The sequence below is a fragment of the Phalacrocorax aristotelis genome, chromosome 2 (assembly GCF_949628215.1).
Source record: "Phalacrocorax aristotelis chromosome 2, bGulAri2.1, whole genome shotgun sequence".
NCBI lineage: Eukaryota > Metazoa > Chordata > Aves > Suliformes > Phalacrocoracidae > Phalacrocorax > Phalacrocorax aristotelis.
Genome location: NC_134277.1, coordinates 53,772,679 through 53,797,786, shown reverse-complemented (window position 1 = coordinate 53,797,786; position 25,108 = coordinate 53,772,679). Strand labels below are relative to the sequence as shown.

Sequence of the window (25,108 nt, the reverse complement as noted above, 5' to 3'; positions counted from 1 at the left end):
CTTCCTACTGACTGCCGCTTTGCTGTGCCAGGGTAAAAGCATGCACTAGGGCAAGCCTGTAGTCCTTTGCATTCATTCATGGTGTCTTGGTGGCATAGAGGAAGCATTTACATCTCATGTTTCTGACTTGCTGACCTTGACCAGTGCCTTTCTCATAGCGTTTCAGATTGAATGGGCCCTTGGCATCTTTAAACAAAACATGTAAAATATAATCCCATAACAATATGACTTTTTATCACAAGGCAGAGATGAAATTCTCCTTTGCAGTCTCTTTAGCATCAGTCAGCGGCAGCCCGAGATTCCCTTTCTTCACCCAGTTTCCTCCTCCTCCCTGCCTTTCTAACAGTACTGTTACAAGCGACCAGTCGCACCAGCACCCCCATTAACACCGTCTGTTTGACTCTGTTGCACAGAAAGACAGGCAAAAGTTCTTATTGGAGTGGCCTGGAGCCTCTCTTTCCTGTTCTCCATACCGACTCTGATTATTTTTGGGAAACGGCAGCTCTCCAATGGGGAAGTGCAGTGTTGGGCTCTCTGGCCTGATGACTCCTACTGGATACCCTATATGACGGTGGTGGCTTTCCTGGTGTACTTCATTCCTCTGATTGTTATCAGGTAAGCCTGAACTGCAGGCAGCAAGTGTGTGGTGAAAGCTGTCAAGTGTGCAATCAGCTTAATGCTTTAATTTCTACTCATTCATTACGATTTCATTTCCACACCTGCCTTGTAGCTGCTTCAGTTTTTATCACAAAATGCATGGGCCGCTGTGCTTGCTTTGGGTGTTCTCCATGAGGTATAAATAGCCAGAAACATTTTCTCTGAAAAAAAGGACTGAATCTCTAAGTGTATCCACTTATCTCCACAGCTTTAGGCTTGAAACGTATCTTTATAGATCCAGTATGGATGTCTAGCTATTATGACAAAACATAATTTTAATAAAAGAAGAGGAAACCACACTTACTTAACGCTAATTAAAGTAAAATTAACTTAAAGTGCTCTCAAACTTCATAGTACTAGAAGAGTGTTTCTTCACCAGGATCAGAAACAGATCTCCAAGCATTTGAAACTGCCAACTACTCTTAGGATACGAGGAAATAAAATCTTTCCCGTTTTGTAATGGAAAACCCGAGCTGCAAATATTTGAGACTGATTTGCCCAAAATTACAAAGACAATCTGCAGCAGAATCTATTTTAAACTGAGGTCAACTAATATCCCAGACTGTGCTTAGTGATCAGTGAATTTTATTGCCTCCCTCTGAGGCACTGCCATTAGCTGCTGTTGAACAGAAATTACCCAGCCATGAGGAGCTACCAATGCAAAGGAGCAGTCAAATACTGATGCGGAAGGGGAGTGAGGCTTCTTAACTGCCATGAAAGGCTGCCGGTGGCAGTAACTTGTTCTCTGAGCCCTTTTCTTTCTTTCCCTTTTGTTCCTTTTTAGTAGCAAGGTTACAACAGGATTTCTTGGTGTCCATCCCTTCTTCTCTGTGGCAAAGAAGACTTGCTGGGACTCCTTTATTCCCCCATAATTTGTGACATGCTGTTTGGGCTGTGAGAGAGGAACTATGTTTACATGTCACTTGGACACCTCTCTTGGTCCATTTGTTTTTCCAGCAGGTGATGAGCCATGAGTCTCTCTTAGCCTCCTGCTCATTAGCACCCCAGGTGAGAGCAGGTGCGGGGGGTGATCTTTTCTAGACGATGACAGGACCGGCTACATAGGCTAAATAGTAAAAAGTATGTTGTGGGTTTAGTTCCTTTCCAGTTGACTTGTGCCTTGAAGTTTCTTACTGTTTAATCACAGAGGTTTAAGTTCTGTAGCTTCTAATGGCAACAAGTTTGTCTCTGATAGACTCAAACCCACATGATGCTTGAACTCATCTAGCTGACTTTTTGATACAGATTCAACATTGACCAGTGTTGCTCCCTAGAGAGAAGGGACAATTTTTATACATTGCTTATAACACAACAGTTTGCTAAACCTTCCATTTTTGGTGCCAGGTTCCACAGATATAACAAACAAAATAATGAGAAGTTCTCCTTAAAGAAAGGACATGACAGCAATAGAGAAAAACTACTCCCAGTTGTCCAATTGCTCTTTCTTCCTAAACAGGATCATTAATCTTTGTATTTTTCCCTGTATCTTAGAACCAGCCTAGTTTTAAATAAACCAAAAAAATATTCTTGGGAATATTAAATAAAAATGTGGGTGGATCTACAGCCCAGCACTAGCAGCAAAAAGAATAAACACATACAGAAGAGACAAAAAGTAATTTAACTGTGCAAAAGAAATGGCACCAGAAAACTTTGAGGCTGGCTGTTACTATGAGAGGAGTTTTGTTATGAATTTTCTCAAGTAGCTAGCGATCAGGAAATTCTGGCTAGCATCTTAAGTGTTTTAAGAAAAAGCCCCATAGCCTGTCCAATTACCAATCATTCCACAGGTGTGTGAAACTTCTCTTTCACACTCAAACTTAGATTTGCATGCTTTCTATTACAGATCAGCCACTCCTTCTTACATGGTGTATATACTTGTTTGCCAAGAAAAGGCAAGCTACATAGCAGCAAATTTTTCAGAGCTGCTGACATTATGCTCCCCTCCTCCCTGCCAAAGGAAGATATTCAAACCAGATCAGCTCTGTGACTTACTTTACAGTAAATCCCCAGAAGCAAGAAGGCAATGAAGACATGAGGGAAAGGGAAAGTCAGTGAAATTGGCATTTCATTAGATTGCCCTGACAGCTGAGACGTGAATAAAGCATCCTAAACTTTTTGCAGCTTTAACCTTAAGTGACTTTCACACAAGAAGTTTATGGCAGGACAGGAACTTAAAACCCTGGCCTCGGAGCCACGGGGCAGAGCGGTGCCCGTTGCCTGCCCAGACACGTTCCTGGTTTCAGTGTACACTAACATAAATGCTCCCACGTCCTTGCCAGTGGAAGTCAAAGTCTTGACAGATCCTAAGTGGTACCGGGCACTGGGAGGAGGGAAGGGGGGTGAGACAGGGAAGGATTTTTTTCTGCCCATTTATTTCTAGTTGTCAGTGATACTATTTTCTTCAGAATATAGAGGATTGTCTAAAACCATACAAAAAGAGGATTACCATCAGGGCAAGGTAAGCAAAGACATTATGAACAAATGCCATGCAGTTTGGAAAGAACTGGCTATTTTTTTAGAACATTTTTTCAAGTTTCAAGCATACAGCTGAAGGTTGCAACTTCCCAGCTGATGCATCTGTAAAACATCTGTCAACATAGCCTCAAGGTGACATCTATTTCTTTAAAATTTCTTGGCAGTACAGGAGTTTAAAGCTAATGCACCTAATGTGGCTGCAGCATATAAATACCCTGAGAAGCAGTCTGCAGCTAAAGAACAGCAGCAATGGCTGTTAATATCTGCAGGGATTCAATTTCTCTGCAAAAGTTTTGTTCCACAAAGTATTTTCAGATGCACACTAGATTTGATGACAAACAAGACACTGTTTCATAAGGGTGAGTGAGAGAGATCACGTTCATTGTGGCTGTGTGTTACTCTGTCAAAATATTAATTATAAAAATGAAAGGTGTTATTCAGTAAATGAAGGAAGACATTTTGTGATTTTTTTTTTTAAATTTAATGGCCTTTAGCTGAAGATGTTATTAAAAAAAGGCCACAACATTACAATGGAGAGGTGATCCATAAATGTGCAACTGAAAAGTCAAGGATCAGTATCTACAAAGCTGGGAATATGAATAAACCAGAAGCCAAGGCACACGCCACACTTATTGAGGAAGTGATGCAGGGTGCACACAGAGAAAGAATAAGACCTTTTCTGCAATAATTCATTTTGTTTGCACGGCTACTTTATTTTCTCTGCCAAAGCACTCTGATTTAGCTTCATGGCAGGTGCCTGACGCAGTGTGGGACGCTGGCTGGCAGAGTTAATTTGTAATTAGTTCTGTGGCCTGAATCTGCTGAAAACCAGAGCAAAGCAGTTCACTGATGACAGCACTTTTTCTGACGCAGATCATCTGAAGTGCATACAGAGGATAAAATTTTACTTTTCAGGTGCAGGGCTTGACACACTGCTCTGGCTGAGCGGTTTTCACTTGCTACAGTCCAGGTACCATCATCTTTTAAGCTTCTCTCATCCATCCCTCAGCTCTCTCGGCAGAGCTGATTTCACATGTTCCTGACACAGCCTTCAACTAACTCACAGGAGTTGTGTTATTCATAACACTGCAGCCCATGGAATGAATTATTTAGCTGATAACCTTATGCTCAGTCTGGAAAACCCTTCCACCACCAAACTAATCCCCTAGATGTGGTGCGAGCAAACCCTATAGTTTCCAAGACAAAATACGAACCAGATTAAAACAAAAATCTGTCTTTTTTTTTTTTTTTTTAACATGTATATATAAAAAGACAATCTATGAACAAAACTGCAACAGCCCTGACAGATTTAAATACCTGGGAGGTCTGTTCTGACCTCTTCTTCACAACTGGAGAATCAGCAATCAGTTATAAAACAGCTTGTGGTTTTGTGGTGAGTTTTTTATCTGATTATAATACAAATGAACAAGACCTGAATAATGAAAAGAGAATGAAAAACTGTGATTAGATTTTTAACCCAAGTGTGTGGTTATCTTTGAGAGCTGAGAAAAGGGGAGAACATTTGTTATTTTCATACAAAAGCTCCCCTCCTCCACTACCTCAGTGTCAGTCAGGGAGATCCACAGATCCTGCATCAGGTTCTTCTTTGTGCCACTTAGAAAGATAGCCTATTCTTCCTTCTTATATAAACTAATCTACTGCTTTTTCTGATATTGTTGATATTGCCAACCTACCAAAACCCAGAAAATTCAGAAAAAATAATTAGGCATCTTGCAGTAATTAGTTCTCTCCTATTCTGGAACAAGTGTCTTCAGCTATAACCAAAGCCATTTCTCCTACATCAAGATATGCCAAGCAAAGCTCAGGCTGTATCTGTGACAGTTGAATACCTCTGGGACATTGCTGAACAGAGGTTAAATGTGGGTCAAATCAAGATTACAGACTTCTCCTGCAAATGTTTGCACCTGGGCCCCTCAGGTCCTGTGATGGGGAGACAGGAGAGTTACTGGATTTCTATTCTGTATCACTACTCCGTGCCAAATCATAATTATATTCTGGCGCTTGAGTATCCAGAAATTCAGAGTCTTTTTAGCTGTTATTCATGATTGACAAATATATTTTTTTATATTTTAACTTGACAAATGCAATACATAGGCATTTATCTAACATAATTTCAAATTCAGGTTAAAAAAAATGCAAAAGTTCCTCTTGAAGCACAGAGAAAAAAAATATCCATCTGCTGTTTAAAATCAAAACACCAAAGAGAACATTTGCTTTGGAGCAGCATAAAAATAATTAGAAGAGAAAAAACAGAAACAGATAAAAGGAAAAATACAGAACGAAAATCAAGACATTGCAATGAAATAAAAAATAGACTAAATAAAAGGTATTTGTCTGAATTAAATCAAATAAAGGTAATAAAAATACCATTAATAAAAATACCAAAGGTCATTTTTTGAGCTTGATTTAGTGAGCACAATAATTTTTATCTGCAATTTCCATTTCAAAATAAAAAAGCCTAGATCTTGCACATATGTTCTAATTTATTCCCTTCTATTAGCTTACCCATTACACATGCCTACAATGGTTTCTTCAGATGAAGTTACATATGCCTTTTGTCTTTGGATAAATAGTGCTGTAAATTAGCTACCATAAAACATAATGCAGCTGTATTACTTTGCATAAATAAAGTACAAGGAACAATAAGCAATGCTGGATGATAAGTACAAGCAATTAGCAGGGAGCTTAAGTGTACCTTTTGCCATGGTAAAGGCTCATTTTACTAGTAAATACTGAGGCTGGGTGGGCCACTATCATAATGAAATAATTTATTAAAAAAAAAAAAAAAAAACAAACCAAAAAAACTGTGTTTAAAGAGTGGGCAGATCAATAACCTTTATAATTGTTAATATCAACATAGCTTTACCAGAAGGCATTTTATTTTCCAAAAGGGAAGTGGTCTATGAATTGAAAATAAAGACAGAGTGGGACTATTCACGGTAGCATTTGTATGACTAACCATAAGTTAGTTATTTGCATGAACAAAGAATGCGGTAATTACCAATGGGGCCATATTAAACAACACCATTAACTAATAACATGCTACAATGAACATGCATCTTAGCCCTTCAGAATTTGGATCAAGCTAAATTGCTTTTGGAGGTGCAATGAATTTAATTTGCTGAGATACATCCATAATCTGAAGCATATTCTTGTATTTTCCTGCCACCTCTCCAGACACACTAGAAAAATCACTGCGTTTTCAGATCAACAGCATGCCCTTTATATCCTGTGGTCTTCAAAGCCTGAGCAGCTCCTTCTCCAAAAGGCTTGGATTATTTTTCTATCCAGGTCTGACTATGCCACCTGAGCTCTTTCTTCCCTTTCTTTAGTCTCTCACCTGTAAATAACGGGCCATAACAACTCATATAGTATCTTAATATCATAGTATGCATTGAAATGACTACAGCACGTGTTTTATAGCCACCGAGAATCCCCAGTGAGGGCTGGAAAATGAGGGCACTACACACTTACAGACACAAAGAAACCTGACAACATCTGGACCTAACGAACAATACATCACATCTCCCAGTGCTTTCAGTGGAGACAAGAGCAAGCAGCATGCAGGCATGTTACATGTGTGGGAAAATGAGGTTTGTGGCAACGTGTGCAGTGTGCTTTTACACCTTGTCAGTGAAGGGTGAGTAGCTTGATGTCGAGAGGAAGGAAACAGAGATTACCGTATGGTCAGAATGGTGCAGACCATTGCTGCACACCCTCCTGTCCATCTGAATACCAGTTGTCATCCATCCCCTGCTACTCTTTGCTCATCTGCCACTTCATTTTCCATCAAGTGGGAATTTCTTCTCACCCTTTCACCAACCACCACGTCCTCCTCCAGCCACCTTTTACAGAAAGAAAGAGGCTACAAATGCATTCTGAAAAAAACTGCTTTTCCCTTCTAAGAAAAATACAACTTCTGTTCCATAAGTGATCTCTTTTTATTATTGTAGATTTGAAACACACACACAGATGCCTTTTATGATCTTAAGCTTTGGGTGACACATTTCTGGAAGCTCCAGTTTCTTGGCTCCACGCCAGCAGAGCTGGGGGAAAAAAAAAAAAAAGAAAAATTGGCCCTAATAAGATCTGCAGTCCCAGAGAGTTCAAAACATAAAGGCATAATTGTGGCTGGCAAAACAGTTGCTGGGAAGTGTACCTAGCATGCTGAGTGACTCGTCTTTCCTGACACACACCCTGAGCAGCTTTACACCATCTCTGGTCCTCTCTGGTCCCCTCCCGATAAGGAAGGCTCCAGTGGATCCAGCTATAGAGAAAAGAAAGATGAACAGAGGCAAAAACACCAGTACAAATCCACTATGTTGGCAGCACTTTAGAAGCCACTGGATTAGACCAGGAATTAAACTTTCCCCTGGACTTCTAAAAATTAAGGATTCAAATGAAACAGCATGTAATCTCATATGTGAAATGCCAAGTGAAGAAGACAGCTGCCATAACTGCATCCGGTGAAAGGGAGGCTTCTACCAGACTGCAGCCAAGAGGGCAGGATTTCTAAGGTCGGAGGGAAAGCAAGTGAGGAGCCTGACTTCATAACTCAATCCTTGTGGCACTTAGTTGGAAGTAGGGAGCCTGAATATTTTGACTACAGAGTTAGGCTCCTTCGTCCTGATTTTTAGGCAACTCTGAATGTGTCCTGCTGGACACATGCAGTTCTACATCAGAGGGGATATTGTTTCAACTGCAGATAAAAAGTTCAGGCTAGAGAGAGCAGGCTAAGGAGAAAATAGAAACAGGACTTTTAGGAGTTGGCTGGAAATTTTCTTGAGATGACAACAATTATCACTGTAATACATTCTTATTCACTGGAACAATCAAAGCAGAAATGATACATGAATTTTCCACCATTGTCAGCACAAAGTACAGAGGGGCTCTCAAGCAGCACCAGCTGATAAATAAACAGGTTCTCGAAAAGCCAGAAGATAAAAGGAAAATGTTCAAGTCAGCTGGGAGCCATGCTGGAACTTTGAAGGGATTAAGGAGGGCAAGCTGGAGTCCGTGGCAGATGCATGCAAAACCCTCACTGGGCAAGTATGCTACTGCCCTGCTGCACAGCCCAGGGTCACCTGTTGGATTTCCAGCTCTCACCTATTGAGCCTGGAAACCAGATGCCTCAAACTTCCACAGAAAGGAAACCTCCAAGGCACACAAATACTGCCTTTGCGAGCGTGTCTAGGAATGGAGGGTGCTGTAGGAAAGGCTTGTACATCAGTCTGAAAGCTCTAATAAAAATAATGTCTCTTCTGATAATAAAAATAAACAACATGATAGTAAGACATTTTTGTCTCCATAAAACACCCTGGAATAATCTCCCTAGTTGCACCTTTTTCACAGTCACCACTAAGGTTTATGGCAATTAATGGTCAGGCTGCCCCAGGCCCCCCCAAAACACTGCAGCGTATTGCAAACAGCACGAAATGTCTTCTGCTATGATGCTTGGTTTTTACATCAGAGAAACACGGCAACCTGAGTGCATTAGCTGAAATATTTTTAAATTATTTTTTCTTCTTTAGTAGACTAAAAAGGAAAACACCAGTAAAAAGTATGCTGTTGCTTAGTGGTTCTTAGCTGCACGTTATGCATGCCGGCAGGAGAAAAGGCAGACAGAGCAAGGCCTCATAATTTTTTTGTATGTAAACTGCTGAAAAAGTAACATCCTCATCCAGGAAGTGGGTTCAAACAGCTCTTCAGCTTGAATGAATTGTTTTTGCCTATTCTATATTAAATAAATAGAATTCCAGATTTGCTTTCGCCTAGGGAAAGGTCATAACTATCCAAGGTCATTGTGGACTAAGTCACTTTTCATCTTTCCCATTAAAATTATATGCATATTCTCCTTTAAATATACAAATTGTGGTGGATCTAGTTTTGAATCATCTAACTCTTCCCATCTACCTGATAATTCTGTACTCCTCAATTTCCATCCCAGGACCTTGAGACCTGAAAAATAACACCTTGGCTCTTGCCCCTACCAAGTTCCCCAGGGTAACATTTTATTTGTCAGCTTCATACTCATAAAGGAGCACCAAACCAGAAGTGGACATGCAGCAAAACCTGGTCCCACCCCTTGCTTCCTCCATTTCAGGGGTAGCGTCCCAGGGCTGGTACCCAGGCAGATTTGGTCTCAGCTAGCTCAAAATCCCCAACAAGCTTTTGTCTGTGAGATCTTGCCAAATCACTGCATTCCTCTGAGCCTCAGATTTGACATCTGCAAAGCCAGGATAACAATCACAACTTCCATTGCGAAAACTCTTCAGATCTGCTCCTGAAAATTACTACAGGAGAGTCATATTTTATTATTGTTGTCATTATTATTATTATTATTGTTATTGATATTGTTATTGTTATTGTTGTCATTATTATTATTCCTATGCAGTCCCGTCATCTCTATGAGCTCCTTACATATAGATAAGTGTATTCATAGAGCACAAATGACTGGGATGTCAGTTAAATTTTTTGTGCCTTATAATACCAATGACTTTTTCCCTTCTGTAGCATCATATACTCAATCGTGATTCGAACCATCTGGATGAAGAGCAAAGCTCAGGCTGTCATCCTATCCAGCTGCCCTGGTGAGCCTAAGCACACATGTCTCTGGCCTGTGATTTGAATCTGGCCAGGCCCCTCAAACCTGGGAATACCTGGACATGCAGTGTCTCATTGGGCCCCCATCACTGCAGTGGGAATGGGTTTTCTGTAGTTGCTCATTCATAACTCTTTTCTACATTGTTTACCTTCTTTCCTTTAACACTAAATCCCCTTTAGAGAAATGATAGAAAGCCTCCGCAAGAAAAGAATGAAAAAGTAAAAAATCCTTATTCTAGAACTTACAATCCCTGTTCCTAGAACTTTGCTAGAAAACACATTGTTTTCACATGCCTTTACAAGTCTGGATTTTGGTCAAGCTCAGAAATTCCTGGCTATGGAAAGCCATAAAATGAGCTGAGCTTTCCACCCCAGGACTGTAAACATTTTTTTGCCTCTTCTGAGCTATTTTGTCAAAGAACACACATCATTTCAAGATCCTCACTTGTCAGGTACTTTCCTATTAGTTATGAAGAAAAGTATGTTCGTTTACACTAATGTGTTTTACAACAAAACTGTAAGAGCACACAATCGGTTAGCACAGCCAAGTGGTGAGTGGAAATACATCAAACCACGGCAACCAAGTTGCTGATATTTGCCTGTAGCAGGGTCATGGATCATGTCTGCTACAGGAGGAAGTGTCCTAATGTGATATTGCACATATTCAGATATCTTTATGTCATAACCTGACATTTGTCAACTATAATCTAAGATTTACTTACTCCTCCTTTGAAAAACTTGAGGAGGATTGATTTCTAATGATCCTGCCTTCATGACACAATCAGTGACAACTAGTCTTGAAAACAAAAGTAATTTGCCTCATCCAGGAGGTATATTCTGCTCCATAAGTTACCAAGTGATGTCCAGTACTATGTATATGGACTAATTTCAAGCTTCTAGATGGGATGTTTCACTGATAATAAGCTCACATTAATTTCATTTGTATTTTTTCTTTAAAAAACACACAGCCTTGATATGCTGATTTTATAAGAGGTGCAAGAAGTTGTGCACACAAAGTTATTTCCAATTACATTAATCAAAATTCCAGTCCTAAGTTTGGACTACAAAAGTTTAAAGATGTTTTGATAAAAAATGACCTTCTTGTGTATTCATTATGGTGAACCTAATTATTCTGACCCAGCAACATGAACAGCAAATTGACATTAATAATGAAATCAGGCGTATTATTGCAATTATGCTGGTACTGTTATTCAAATACAGAATTTGATTCTCGGAGACACTGGTGTGACTTCGGAGGAAATGAGATCAACCAGCCTTGGTGTGAGACTGAATAAAGTTTGCTTCTCAATTCAAGCCACACTTCATTTCTGAAAAGCTAGTCTAACACCATTTCGTATTTCATTACTGAGGCAACATGGAGAGTAAAATGCATGACTGATTATCCAAAACATCAAAAAGAGCAAGAGGTTAAGAGAACAGAGTATGTAGCTTTTAAAATTCTTCTGACTGAAATGCAGTTAAAAACGAGCAAGTAGTCTGTTTTGCCAGGTTGTTTCTTCTCTTTTCTTAATTATAGCTGCCAGTTCCTTTCAGAAAAGTTCTCCTATAACACCACACTGGTAGCGTTTTTGTAGCTGTGATGGCGCATGGTTTTTATTAGACTGATACAGTTGGCCACATAGGCAGTGGTTTAGCTGACTAAGTTTCGAGGATCAGGAATACCCAGCTGCCACAACACTTCGGGAAAATCTCTTCTGCTTACACTTCCCCTTTTGAGTTTGGGTGGCTCAGTTTTTGAGTGTCCAACTTGAGCAGGCTTGCAAGTGTCTGAATTTCAGGAACTACTGAGCCCCTGCCTGACATCAGGGAAGGATGGCCTACATATCACTGTCCTGCCTGCAGAAGTATGCACTGACACTTCCACACAGCAGCCCTACTCTTTTACTAGCTGAACTGTTCTTTCTCCAGGTGGCAAAACTTCTGCTGGCTACACCAGTCGTGCGTTCATATCCAGGGCGAAAGTGAAAGCGATCAAATACAGCATCGTAATTATCCTTGGTAAGAGAAAAGCCCTACAGCTGGTAGCTCGGGAGGCTGCTGAGGTTAGGAAGCTGGTCTTCCTCAGCTCCCTCCATCACCAGCAGATAAAGTGCAGTGGATGGCTCAGAGAAGGAGCTCTACTTAGACCCCCTGATTTGGGGTCTGACCTTGTCCTTCCCCTCTCTCCTGGCTGTTAAGCTCCTATTTTAGGTATCTGACATAAGACTCAAATAAAATTATATGCACAACTCCTCACGTGCAAAAAGAAAGTAAAGGAGAGGCATTGCCTATAAGGAGCAAAGGAAGCGGCCTTCTCCTCCCCATGCAGGCTGCCAGAAGACTTGGCAACTGAGTTGTCTTTAAGGCTTAGGGACTATGTATGGCATGTTAGGTGCTGGGGGATGCAAGGGAGAGGAAGGAGAAGGCGAGGGATTGAATTTGATGTCAGAAGCGTGTTGCCTGCTGAGGTGGGAAGAACAAGCTCTCCTTTCCCGACCGGGCAGCAGATGACTCAGTGCAGGTGTCCTCCGTCTCCCAGGGAGATGACATTATTCTGATGGAATTAGGAGGCTGACATTCTGTCTTGATAAATAAAGGCAGCATCACACAGGGCTTGTGATTAGCTGCAGAGACAAGCAGGAAGGCGACCGAAGCTATTTACTCCCAAGGGCTGACAGACGTCCCCTACCACTGAAAAAGAGATCGCTCCTCTTTCCAATGCTACACAAAATTCAGATTAGATGATATTGTGATAAGAGCTACTACTGAGGTGCTTAGCCCACTGTTCAGGAGTAGCATCTGCAGACATGAGAGAGGCCAGAGTGATTCATGTTTTTCAGAAGTCCAAGAACAGCTTCTCTGTGTCTGAGCTTTTCTGCGTGGCAATCAGAGAAAGCTTTTGTCAGAAACAACTACTATTGCAAAGCCACCTGATGTCAAGAGCTCACCTGGATGCTCACTGTTTCAAAGGACCTTGACAATATGAGGCACCCACCATCTCTTGACGTGTAGATTAAGGCACCTAATATTCATGGATTTCTTTATAGCCACTTAAAATCCTGCATAGTCAGTGCTATTTTGTTTGTATCTGTGCATAGACCCTGCCGGTTTGGCTATTCTAGAAAACAGGAGGGCAATTTACCTCTTCCTTGCACATTCAATGAGTGCTTGGCTAACTGCCAGCTAAGAAATACTGATTACTGCAAGAAGAAAGCAAGCATGGGGTCACTCTGCTGTTTCATTTGGGTCAGGGAGAGATCATGTGTCTGATTTCACAGATGCCTGTATATTTGCAACTCAGCTACTTATGGCTTAGTTGAGTGAACTGCCTTCCCAGTGTTTTGATGTAAATCTTTAATCAAAATCCTTTACGAAATGAGATGACACAGAAATTTGTGAGGGACAGATTCATTCCCTATGTCTGCAAATAAAGGTAAACCCATGGCCTTATTATTTCTACCACCTCTGAACAAAAGCAGGGACTATGAACAACGCAGTCCTCTCTTCCCTTCCCCGAATTAATCTCTCAAATTGCGGTATAGGAATTAGAGAGTCTTCCTAAACACTCCATATGCACAGCACCTCCAACCAGCATGCCAAATGACATGTTGGTCTGCCGTAATGTGGTGTGAGTGAGTGTCATTCCTTGCTCCTGGGTGTCTAAGAGCCCTTTTTTAATAGGTGGCTGTGACAGGCAGCGCTGTCACGGAGTGGCACTTTGGTGGTGTGTACGTTTAGATTGGCTGCTCGCTCAGGGGACCATTAAAAGAGCACTTCACTGTAACTTATGATGCTTTAACTGGCTACCTATTTACCCTGTATGTGTTGTGTAGTGTTCAAAAGTGCCTCAATATGTCTAGAGGGAACACTCTAAACACTTAGAGGAGCACACATAATATATTTTACGGGCATTAAAATAAAAATAAAGACAAATAAAAGCACAATCTAATAACTATTCTCTTAAATAAGACCCTGAAGCGGGAGAGGGCTTTTTTACATGAACAAATATTTATGTGTTTTGACAGTCTCTCTATGCATGTGTGATTACCTCCCTAAATAGCTAAACTATCTGATGTCAAGCTCTTCCTCTCTCTGTCTCTCTTCCAGCATTTGTTCTCTGTTGGAGCCCTTACTTTCTTTTTGATATCCTGGACAACTTCAACATACTCCCTGAGACCAAAGAGCGCTTCTACGCATCCGTGATCATTCAGAACCTGCCAGCTTTGAACAGTGCCATCAACCCCCTCATCTACTGCTTCTTCAGCAACCGCCTCTGTCCCCCTTTCAAGTATTGCTCCTTTACTGTCACCCTGACTAGCCCATAAGAATGGAGGGAACACATAAAGACAGTCCCTAAAATGACTACCTGTTTTCACCTGGTTTAATTCTGACAATTCCTTATTTTCTTTAGGGAAAGAAGAACACGAAGGCTGGGGGGAACTTTCCAGGACAAGAGTGATGGAGGGCAGGAGATGCAGATCCTGTCCAAACCAGAATACATCTAGCACAGGTGATGCCCCGCAAAGACACGCCAGGACCTGTACTAAGGAATGAAGGGATCCGCCACAAGCCCTGAGCACACTGAGCTGATGGACACCTACTGGAAAGAGCCCGCACCTCGCTGCTGTTAAGCAGCACATGCATTTTGCATCGGCACTGCAGCTTCAGTAAACTCACACTGCCGGTGCCAAACTCTGTCCAAAGGATTTGCATGCCACTGTTGTTAGGACTCATCTTGGCCCTCTGTTTTTCAAGCAAGCTGTAATATATATGTATTCTGAATGGCAAAAAAACAATGTAAATGGTGTTTAGTCAGAGTCTTCTCTCTGTTTTTCAGGCATCACTAAAAGCTATCTACTCTACTGTATGGCTCACACAACTGATAAAATGTATTTACAAGTAATTACAGAGCAGGAACCCTACTTAAAATGAAAACACTGTTACTTTTCCAATGAGAACACACCACTGTCACTCTATGTAATTATATACGAGTTTCGTACACAGCCGTTTATGAAGTGATACCCAGAGAAGACGGGGCTGAAGGGCTGGGTTACTGCCTCCCACCTCTCCTGGCCCTTCTCCTCAGCTCATGCCAGTCCTCCCAGCTGCATCATCCCTGCAGCTCATCGTCTCCGTCCAGTATTTCCCTGCTGTATTACCTTGGCATGTAGCTGACACCCCAGCGTCCCTGCAGGGCTGCCACGTGACACATTTGGACAATCACTTATTTCTGGGCTTCTGTATTAACAAAACATCTGCCAGCCCCTCTCAGACCCTGTGGTGCATCAGGTGAGACGATCCTCACGTACTTCTGTAGCAAAGGCCCTGACCAGTCTTTTGGGGACCCTGCACTCACTCCACCTATGGGGAACTGTTATCCAGGGCACTTCATCAGCACAGATCAATCTTGCTGCCACACAGCAGCATTTCCCTGGCTTATGCGCTATGTAAATCATCCATGTCGCTTAAACCACACAGGGAACCATACACATCTTTAGACAACCTCAGAGCTGGCAAAAGACCCAGGTGAAACCATAAAACTCAAATTACATTTAGAAAAACATACCTGTTGATGTTCCAGTCTTATAAACTTGTTGTAGGGTCCACAGAGCACCGGCCATCAGGCAGAGCTTTGCTGCGCAGCGCCCCAAGCAGTTGGGCTTCCCCTTCCCCAGCCCTTGAGGCATCGTCCTCCCATCACACTCTTCTCAAGTTTAAGGAGAAACGTTCTCATGCAGGTTTAGTGGGTGGGTGGATGATCTTCACTTCAATATTCATTTTACCACAAGACAGCTTAAAGTGTATGATAATACACTCTACCCAGCTGAATGGCAAGTGTGTTTGTTTCTTCTCAGTAAAAAACTGCATTCTTACTTAAGTGCAGTCAGTTATTATTATGATCCATTGTAACGAGCTTTTTCCCTGCAAAGCAAGAACTGAATAAAGTTTATTTATAATTACCTACATTATAAAAACCTTTTTTCCTAAGTAGGAGATACATAAAATCATGGGGCTTTATGTTCTCAGGAAAATAAATAAGGTTTCTTTTTTTATTACTATGAAGTTCTGTTATGTCTAAATTTTAGTAACAGCTTAATTAAATCCATGAATCTACACCAGCCCTTATAGCAGCCACCCTGGATAGATTGTATATAAGAACTAGAAAACATTTTTTCTTGTGGACATGTTATAACTTTCCCAAAAGTGGACTGTACAGGTTAGGCCTCATAGTTGTACATTTTGGGTTTTTCTTTTTACTTTTTCATCTGCTACATGTACTTTTGAACAATTAATGGAGTTCTTAGACTTAATACCTGGAAATCAGATAACATTTCCGAGCAGTACTTTGATTTGCAAATTTAACATGCCTCAATCCCACTAAAATCTACATATTATTCACTGGGGTCACCACATGAATTATCCCATCTAAATTAAGCATATGCTTGAGTAAATGTAGGACTCCAGCCTTAAATGAAGTCATTACCCATTTATTTTCAAAGGAACAGATGTTTGTTTCATTCGTTATTGTATTATGTACCATTTGCATGTTGTTCATACCCTTTTCCTCTGGACATGATCGTGGTGCCCTTCCTCATATAAGGATCTTTCAGTTTAAATGGCCGCACACCACTTTTGTCTCCATCCCTTCCAAGGACTTAATACAGAAATAAATAGCTTATCTAATTTTCTATCCTTTCTTACTGTGCAAGAGGTGGCATTTTAGTACCTTCTCATATTCTCCAAAACCTCTGTTGTAAAGAAACTGAGAAAAAGCTGAGTTTTTTCATTAGTTTGGAAAACACTTGCATGGCCCTTCTTTGTCTCCTGGGAGAGCGATTTAGGGAATTTCAACTGACTCCAGTAAGTTTCTTACTCTTATGCCACGTCTGCAACTTGTTCTACATCAGTTGATGTTTAGTTGCTTAACTGTGACAGCGTTGTTACGAAAGACCCCAGGCCTATGAGGAAAGGCAACAAAAGTCAGTGTCAAGGTCCAAATACCCAGAGAGAGCCTGAACACCAGAAGAAGAGGGCACCCAGCTGGTTTGTCTGTGACAGCCCACGAGGAGCTGTGTTTTCATTAGCTTTAGCACTTCAAGATGCATCTGAGATCCTTCTGACATTCCCACAGCAACCAGAAATATTTGTATGCATGACTGTTAGGACATAAAATCCTGTATGATGATAAAGTCCTGTATGATTATACATTCCCAGGAAGCATGAAAAATCGGATACTCATCCCTCAGAGAAGTCACATCAAACAGCATCAGACTAGGATAATTTTGAAACGAATACATTAATTCAAGAAAATAGAAAATGTGTGCTTTCTGTGACAGGTTCAAATGAAATCTGAACGAGAAAGCTATTTAACTTGCTCTTGGATATTTTTTGATGTAACTTAAAGTTCAATTCTCTTAGTCCCTATTTCCATCTGTTGCTAAAAGTGTAAAGCAGTGTTTTGTCTTTCATCTTGGTTTTGCCTTTGAAATTTCTGTCTCCTTTTTTATTTTTACTTTGAAAAAAACTTATGCAAGACAGCAAAATTTAACATCCAAATAGCTGTGTAGGTATACGCTAATAATGGATTGCAATATTCACACTGCAACCATGGAAAAATACCAAAGTAAAAGCCTACCTAGAAGCTTTTTGCATCCTCCTGCACACTGCTGACCAAGCGCTTAAAGGTGCAAAAAAAAAAAAAAAGTTAGCCACTGCCCGGTTATTGGTAAGTTTGGGGTTTTTTTTGAAAGATATCTTTCACAGAAAAATAATTAGACCTTTTGACATGATACAGGACGATTTGTCTTCCACAAAACAAAAAAATCAAGTCTTATACATCTCTAAGACTTGCAAGGCATGAATGAATGAAGAACTATACTCTACAAGTTACTTAGACATTTAAATATTAATAGTTTTAGTGGGAATCAGACACATAAATATCATTACAGAACTGGACTTTCACAGCATGTTTTTAGAGTACTGGCCATTACAAGCATCAGACCCCTGCTGATAGCAGTCTCTAGGGTCACATAAGCAGGAGAAATGAAAGCAAGTCTAGTACTTTTTTTAGTTCAAGCCATGGCACTTAAATACCAGAAAGCTTTATGTCTCTTAAGATTTCATATTTTCTTGACACTACAAGATGCAGGAAATCAGGAAAATCCTCCGTCAAACCACAGGCCCCTGTTCAAAACATAGGAACAAATTACTCAAAAAGAACATTTTCAAAGTTACTTTGGCAGAGAGTTTCTCAAGATATGAGTGCTTTGGGGTAACTCTGACCCAAGATAACTAAGAATAGTCTCTTAGCACTCTCTTTACAAGGAATACACTTGCTGGCAAGATGCCTCTGGTTCTGCATCCCTTCAGAAAGCCCTACCTCGCTGCTTGTGCGGTTTTGTTTCAGACAAGCCCAGAACCTGCCACTTCACCTTACCCCTCACAAGGACCGCATGTACTCTTCAGAAATACTTGATGGAAACAGAACAACTATAAAAGAAAGAAATTGCAGAAAGCAGAGCAAAAACGTATATATATGCTGTTGGCACAAGTGTTTTCTTTCAAGAGAGGAATCATCCTACAGATAAAAATAAACTAGTGCAGAAGCTATCTGTCTCTACCTTCCAACCCAGAGCCTGGTGCTTACAGGAGCAGAGATTTTAGTTTATTCATCAACCTTGGGAAACATGATTGATTTGGGGAGTAAATGCAATTTTGAGTGTAAGGTAAAATATATTTCATTTTCTTTAGCAAACTGTAATTTATTTTACACAGCGTTCAATTTAGATAAGCATTATAGCTGAATGGTTCATCAGATAATCTTTTGTCATGTTTGATGGCATCTTATTCTGTGTACGCATAAAATATGGGAGTAGAGGGTTAGGCATACAAACACAGGCATGAATTTACAAATAGACATTGCTGATTCCTCAGACCGAGTTGGTTATAGTGGTACGTAATTAGAAGCTTAACTGTTAATTTAGACTCAAGCAAGGCAAATGAAAATGGGCTAAAATTCAACAGCTTTAATAAATTCAATAAAAATGAACAGTCTCTGAGGCATCACACAGGAAGAACTGGATGATCTTCAGAACCCGAATAGCAGAAATGTGGTGAAATGTACCACGCTGTGTGCTAATCAATTACATAAATTACGAGAAATTCTGTTATATATTGGGAGCTCATCAGCTGGAAATATCTGAAGAGAAGAAAGCCTTGAGTGTGTTCATCAACCAGACGATGTTGGTTACTGACAACAATGTGGCTGGTGGGGTCGGGGGCTAATATGATCCCGACATGTATCTGGTGAAGCATTTGTCAGAAGAGCTAAGGCTGAGCTAGTGTCACTGTTGCCCTCTGTTGAGGCCACTCTGCAAAACAGAAGACAGAACATGGAAAAGAACAACCTGAGATTTTGGCTTGTTGGGGCTGGTAAAATGGAAAGCTGAAAAGAGGTATTTCTGTTGCCTGTTAACACAAGGATGTCAATCGGAAAAGGAGGGAGAGGAGAGAACTACTTAAAATACATGATAAATCCACAACAAACCCTGCCCGCTGGCATAATCTCACCATGAATAAATTTGAACAAATTCAGCAGACACAAGGATCAGCCTGCCCAGACCTTATTGTGTGTGTCAGGAACAAGCTTTTCAGTTATAAGAGAGCCCTCCTAGTTTGTGCCATGGCCGTTTACTGAGATCTAAATGCAAGGCAAGACAAGACTTTCAGGGCAAGCTTGTCAAGGGGACCAGGAGCTTGTTCCTCTCATTTTGAATCATGCTAATGGCCATGCCTTTGTAATGGTGCAGCAAGGACAGCTAATATGAAGACTACCGGTGGGGGACATTTATTTGGAGAGATAATATCATCTTAGGTCAAGCTGTTGGAGCTGGAAAAGCAAATGAACTTCCAGGCATAAGCATACCCGCCCCGTCCCTGCCCTGCCAACTCACATCACAGGTTTCAGAGCAGTGCAAGGTAGCAGCTGGCCTTTTCGCTTGTGTTCAGGCTTTCAGGTTAAGACCAATACTGACCATAGCAGAGTTATACAAGCATTATATACAAGCATTATATACAAGCATTGAAGTATAATCCTCTGTCTTCTTTGCCCAAGACACTGTGGCTCACACTGTTTGGTCTCACACAGCAACCTTGTGTTGGAGCAGCAGCCCACAGCCGCGCTGGCAGCTTGCAGACAGCCTGGGTCCACTCATCTGATAACTGAGTTGCCACTCAACTACTTTCACACGTGCTCATGGTTTTACAAAGAAGTGACTAAGAGCCTGTAATCAGGCATATATTTATGCATGGCGTGACTGGAAAACTGCACCTCCTGGGCAGTACAGGCTAATGCCAAAGGGAAGAATTCTCGTAGCCATAAATTAACAAAGTGTCCTTGACTTAAAGGATCTGGATCCCTTAAACGCATTACAGAGAAAATTAAAGAGAACTCAGACTCCCTTGATCATGCTAAAAGCTAAAAGGTACTTTATGAAGATACCGTAGAGTGAAAAGACTCTAAAGCGATCAAGTAGGAAAATATTGCTAAGTCCCATTTAGAGCCCATGGCTTAATCTCCTCATTTTGGAGGGGAGGATTACTCCAAGAGAGCTTTTAAAAACCTACACAGGGGGAATTACTGATTTGCATAGATATCAGGTAGGTGGAAGAAGCATGCTTAGTTTTGATTGGTGACAAAATAACTCGGCATTCTGTTGTTTATAAAATGTCATGGGTGTAGGATAATTCATAGAGGAAAATCAAATGCCATCACTCTTTCAGGAATACTTGGCAATTCCCTGAACATCCCCAAAGAATGGGCTGTTAATGCAGTTATTGCCATGGGACAGGGAGTAACATCATCTGAGAATACTTAGTGTCAAACAAACTCCTGCAGCAAATTATTATTTTTAAGAAAACTTTTATTTTGAAGTTTTTTACATGCAGCAAGCATCTTCTGGATCAAACAGAAGAGGGAGGTACCTCAGCACAGCCATGGCCATGGCCACGGGGTTAGGGAACATGCTTAAACAAGGTCTTCGTGTAGCTTCCTAGATCCAAAAACCCCAGGTCTATACAGCCAGGTACTAAACAAATACTCAGTCATTTGGATGAGAACAACTCCAACAGGAGAGGCAAGGAGATGCTTCCTTGCGACTTCTCCCACATGGTGCCCAGCATCCACCGTGCGATGGTGAACCCCTCAGACTGATCTCATTACTCCCCATTCAGAGGTGAAGACCCTCACAGAGGATCACACTGGAGCTGCCTTTGCTTCTGTACACCTCTGCAGTTGCTTCCCTCTTTCTCAGTCTATTTTCCCTCCCACGTCAAGATTTTTCATGTGGTTTGCAACTTCTTGAGTCTGCAAAAATGTCTGCATTTTTAAGAAAAGAAAAAAAAAAGGAAAGAAATTTCATGCAAGTGAGTTTAACCCAAGAGTCAAGAGGTATAATGTGGGTCTGTCTCAGTTTTCTAAAAGAGCATTGCTTGATAGGCAAGAATCATTGCAATGTATCACGGTACATGACTACAGCAAACGTTCAAAGTTTCAGTCCCAAAGATGTGGGTGAGATACCCAATTAACAATGTACGGAAGCATGCTGTTGATGTCACTCACACAGGGGCTCAGCAAGATATCAAGAGGGGACTGTTGGGATCCCAGCATTACACATTTGAACCTGTTTTAAATTCTGAGCCAGTTTCTCTGTTCATGTATCTCAGCAGGGCTATATCACCTTCCATTGAAGATATGGTCTTTTTAGATCAGGCCTACATCCATTTATCAAGGAATGTATGTGTGAGCCATTCTGAACCATGATCAGTCATCAGAAAACAGGCGTAATTATAATTTTATAATTATGAGAATAATTGCAAAAGATTAGTAGTCTACACAGCTGGAGACACTGCAATAGCCTGAAGGCAATTAAGCTGCTATATTTTGAAAGTATCGAATCGATTTAATTTCTTTTCTTAGATAGAGTAGCATGAACTTCAGTTCACATCATTGGAGGAGGCCTAATGGGTGATGAATAAATGTTACTGATAGATCAACCCAGCCCTATTACAAACCAGGAGGATTCTTCTTGCTGGTTTCAGTAGGAGTTGATCTGGCTCTGTTCAAGGAGAACACAAGACCTGTTTAACATGTTTACAGTTACTATTTTGGGCAAGACTGAACCGATTTAATTGCCACCCCAAATCAAACTGACATTTAAAAACAGGTTGCATAGACTTTTTCAGGTCGGTCAAGCAAAATGCTAAGAGAAAATAGATAATTCTATGTCAATGTGCACTAAGAAAAACCTAAGAAAGAGAATGGGAGGAATCACTTAAATGGGAACAGAGGGGGGAAAAAAAATAATACATGGTTCCTAGAAGCACAGGTCGTGCCTATTTCTTGAAAGACTGCCCTGATATCCAGCTGAAATTCAGTGGATTCAAATTACACCACAGACAGGAAAAAGCCATAGAATACCAACAGTCTTGAAACAGAGTGTCTTTGATGACACTTTGGGACACAAATCACTCCAAGAATACTGCAACAACCTCAGATCTGTACTTGGCATTTTTATGGGCTCAGAAGTGGTATAATGCCTGAATTACTGAGTATGCTTAGAGTCACACCTACTGGAGCTAAAGGCATTCTAAGGGATAACGTAAGCCTCTCCCTACTCAAGATCAGACGTCCACCAAATTTCACTCCCTCCCACCCTGAACTGGGATTAAACAGCACAGAATCCATGGGACCTGTAAATAAAATTTACTAGCCTGCCCTCAGAGTGTGACCAAGTTGTAGACTTTCAAAGGCATGTCTGGAGTATTTCACAGGTGCCAGGGTCTTCATGAAGAGTGTGGGGAGTCACTGTCGTCACCTCTTTGCACCCTGGGGAAACCCTGCTTACTGTGTGGTAACTGGTAACACGTGCTGGTTGCTGCAGCCTGAACCCCAGTCTGAAGAGAGACAGAATCATGCTGGAAAAAGTCCAGGAAAGATTTACTCAGCATCAAAAGCCAGGTCCATGCCCACTATTTGAGTAGCTCCCCATAAGTGCATGAGTGAGGTTACGGGAACATGCAAGTCAGGGGCCACAGTACCCTGGCCACTCTGCTTCGTATTCAGAGCCAGTCCAGATACTTCTGCATGCCCCTGCACCCAGCTGCATCCTTGGACACTGTCTCTGCATATGTGCCACCCTTACAACAAGCCCACAGTAACACAAAGTCTGACATCTGTCTTTTTAATAAAGGCTTCTGGATAAAAGACTCACCTGCCTGATTGCTTTGCTGTTTGTCCAAGAGACACAGGTGAAAGGCAAGCTTCAAAGTAAAAGTGTTTCCCCTGTCAAGATAATATTTTTTAAGATTCATGATATAGCAATCTGACCTTAACGTTTCTATGGTGTATAAAAGCCACACACCACTCCATCTCTGCTTCACATAGCTGATATGACTCATAATTAATTCAACTACAAATGATTATCAAGCTACAGGACATTCACCAGTGGAGTAATTAAACCCTTCAAACATATAAACATTGCACTATCGACTGACAACCCATATGTGATTAGCTGAATTCTGTTCATGACCTTTTCAGTCATTCAGCAGCACAAAACACAACTGTCGTTTCCCATTCCTCCTCTTCTGAATTGCCACGTTAGCCTCCTCTGAAGTTTGAATCATGAGGATTTGTGAAACTTCTGTGATTTATGGTTCATACTATTTCAGGTGGCGTACCTGCAAGCAGAGACAGAAGTGGCACTTCTGCTCTAAATCTGCCTTTAAGTCCTTTAAAGCATTGCTGAGAAGGGGAGGGGAAGAAAAAGCGTGTTCTAGTAGAGAATGACTCTCAGGAAAGTTTGTTTACTGCAACCCAGAGCTACCATCAGAATGCAGTGTGACATTTTGGCATACAAAAGCCCCACATGTAGGGCTTTCTTCTGGCACCCCATTGCAGCACCTTAAATGCCTAACGGCACATCAGAAATCCTCTCGTCACCAGGTTGCGGTGTGCTGGAAATCCAAAGCACACAATATCCTACTGATGGCAGTGATCCCTTTTCCATCTAATCCTCCAGCTCCACTTGCTATGCAGACAACAGACAGAAGGAAACGTGGGGATCAGCAGGGGACAGGCAGATCTGGCAGCAGGTGCCCTCTGCCAGGACAGGGCAGGCAAAGAGGGCTTCCACTGAAGGTCCTTGCACCAGGGCTTTTGCAATCGCCTTGCTACCAAGTGTTATGCAGTCTGAAGCCTGTAGGCAGACCAAAAAGAATGTGGAGAAATATCGTATTGATCTGATTCAGTACGCTTATCACTGATTGGGAAATATAAAGGAAATAACTTCTGCTAAACTATGCAGATGGCAAACAGATAAACACAGATGAGGGTTGAGTGTTCACAAAAGCAGGACAAGAACATTCAGTAAATTAGTCCTACATGAAAGGTGTATTAGTGCAGTCAAACACCAAGCTATGCATCAAGGGGAAAAAAATGTCCCATCTACATGAAGTGGTGCTGTGTCTGTAAAGCCTGAGACTAGAAAGGAACTAAGGAGAATAATAATGAATAAACAACATAGCATGAGCTCCCAGTGTAATCAGGGGATCAAAGGAGATCAGTGAAAAGAAACGAGGGGTTGTTCAGTACCCTTCCACAGACAATGGGAAGGACATATGTGGAAATCACATATTTTTCAAAAAGCTTTCACAAAACTTGGGTTGGCTGCCAGAAAAAAAGCTGTAAATGAATCTGAGGATGGAAGGAAATTTCCTACAGTAAGAAATGTCAAGATCAATCTCTTATGCTTAGAACAAGATTACCAATAACAACACCTAAGAACTTGCACAGGGAGAAAAAGCACAGTGCCCAAAAATTAAGTTTAGTGGAGCAAAGCATTACACGTCAGTGGTATAAAGCTGAAGTCTACAAATCAAGTCAGACATTAGGATCACATTTTAACATTGAAAATGTTTAACTAGTGGAAGGAGTTACCATGAGAAATACTGGATTCTTCATCTTTGGTGTCTTCTAATCAAAGTTGATGAGTTTATATTTTTTAAGCACAATACCACAGTTTAAAAGTCTTTGAAAAGCAGAATTATATTCTGCAGGGTTTTGCATTGTCTCTTCTAGCAATAGTTAGCTGTATTGGCTAATATAAGTACCAAAGGAAAAATGGTTGGTCAGCTTCCAATCTGATTTTTGCATCCTTGATTTTGGATAGAAACAAGCTCAAGACATTAAGTGTTTATAACTAAGCAAAAGGAATAAAATGCCTAGGTATCTTTTAGAACATGTTGAAATGGCACAGGGAAACCAGCAGATGGGACTTTCAGTCTGAGTAAAGCA

The 25,108-nt window shown here is 41.1% G+C and overlaps 1 protein-coding gene across 2 annotated transcripts in view; it reads left to right on the top strand.

Moving 5' to 3' along the window:
• NPSR1 (neuropeptide S receptor 1) overlaps positions 1–14,575 on the top strand; it is a 59,068-nt gene extending 44,493 nt beyond the window's left edge. For both annotated transcript variants that reach the window (XM_075086136.1, XM_075086135.1), the window contains 5 exons: positions 414–615; positions 9,667–9,743; positions 11,686–11,775; positions 13,864–14,044; positions 14,168–14,575. In XM_075086136.1, the coding sequence (XP_074942237.1) occupies positions 414–615; positions 9,667–9,743; positions 11,686–11,775; positions 13,864–14,044; positions 14,168–14,261 (644 nt within the window). In that variant the 3' untranslated portion in view covers positions 14,262–14,575. The remainder of the gene's footprint in view (positions 1–413; positions 616–9,666; positions 9,744–11,685; positions 11,776–13,863; positions 14,045–14,167) is intronic.
• The last annotated feature ends 10,533 nt before the right edge of the window (positions 14,576–25,108 follow it).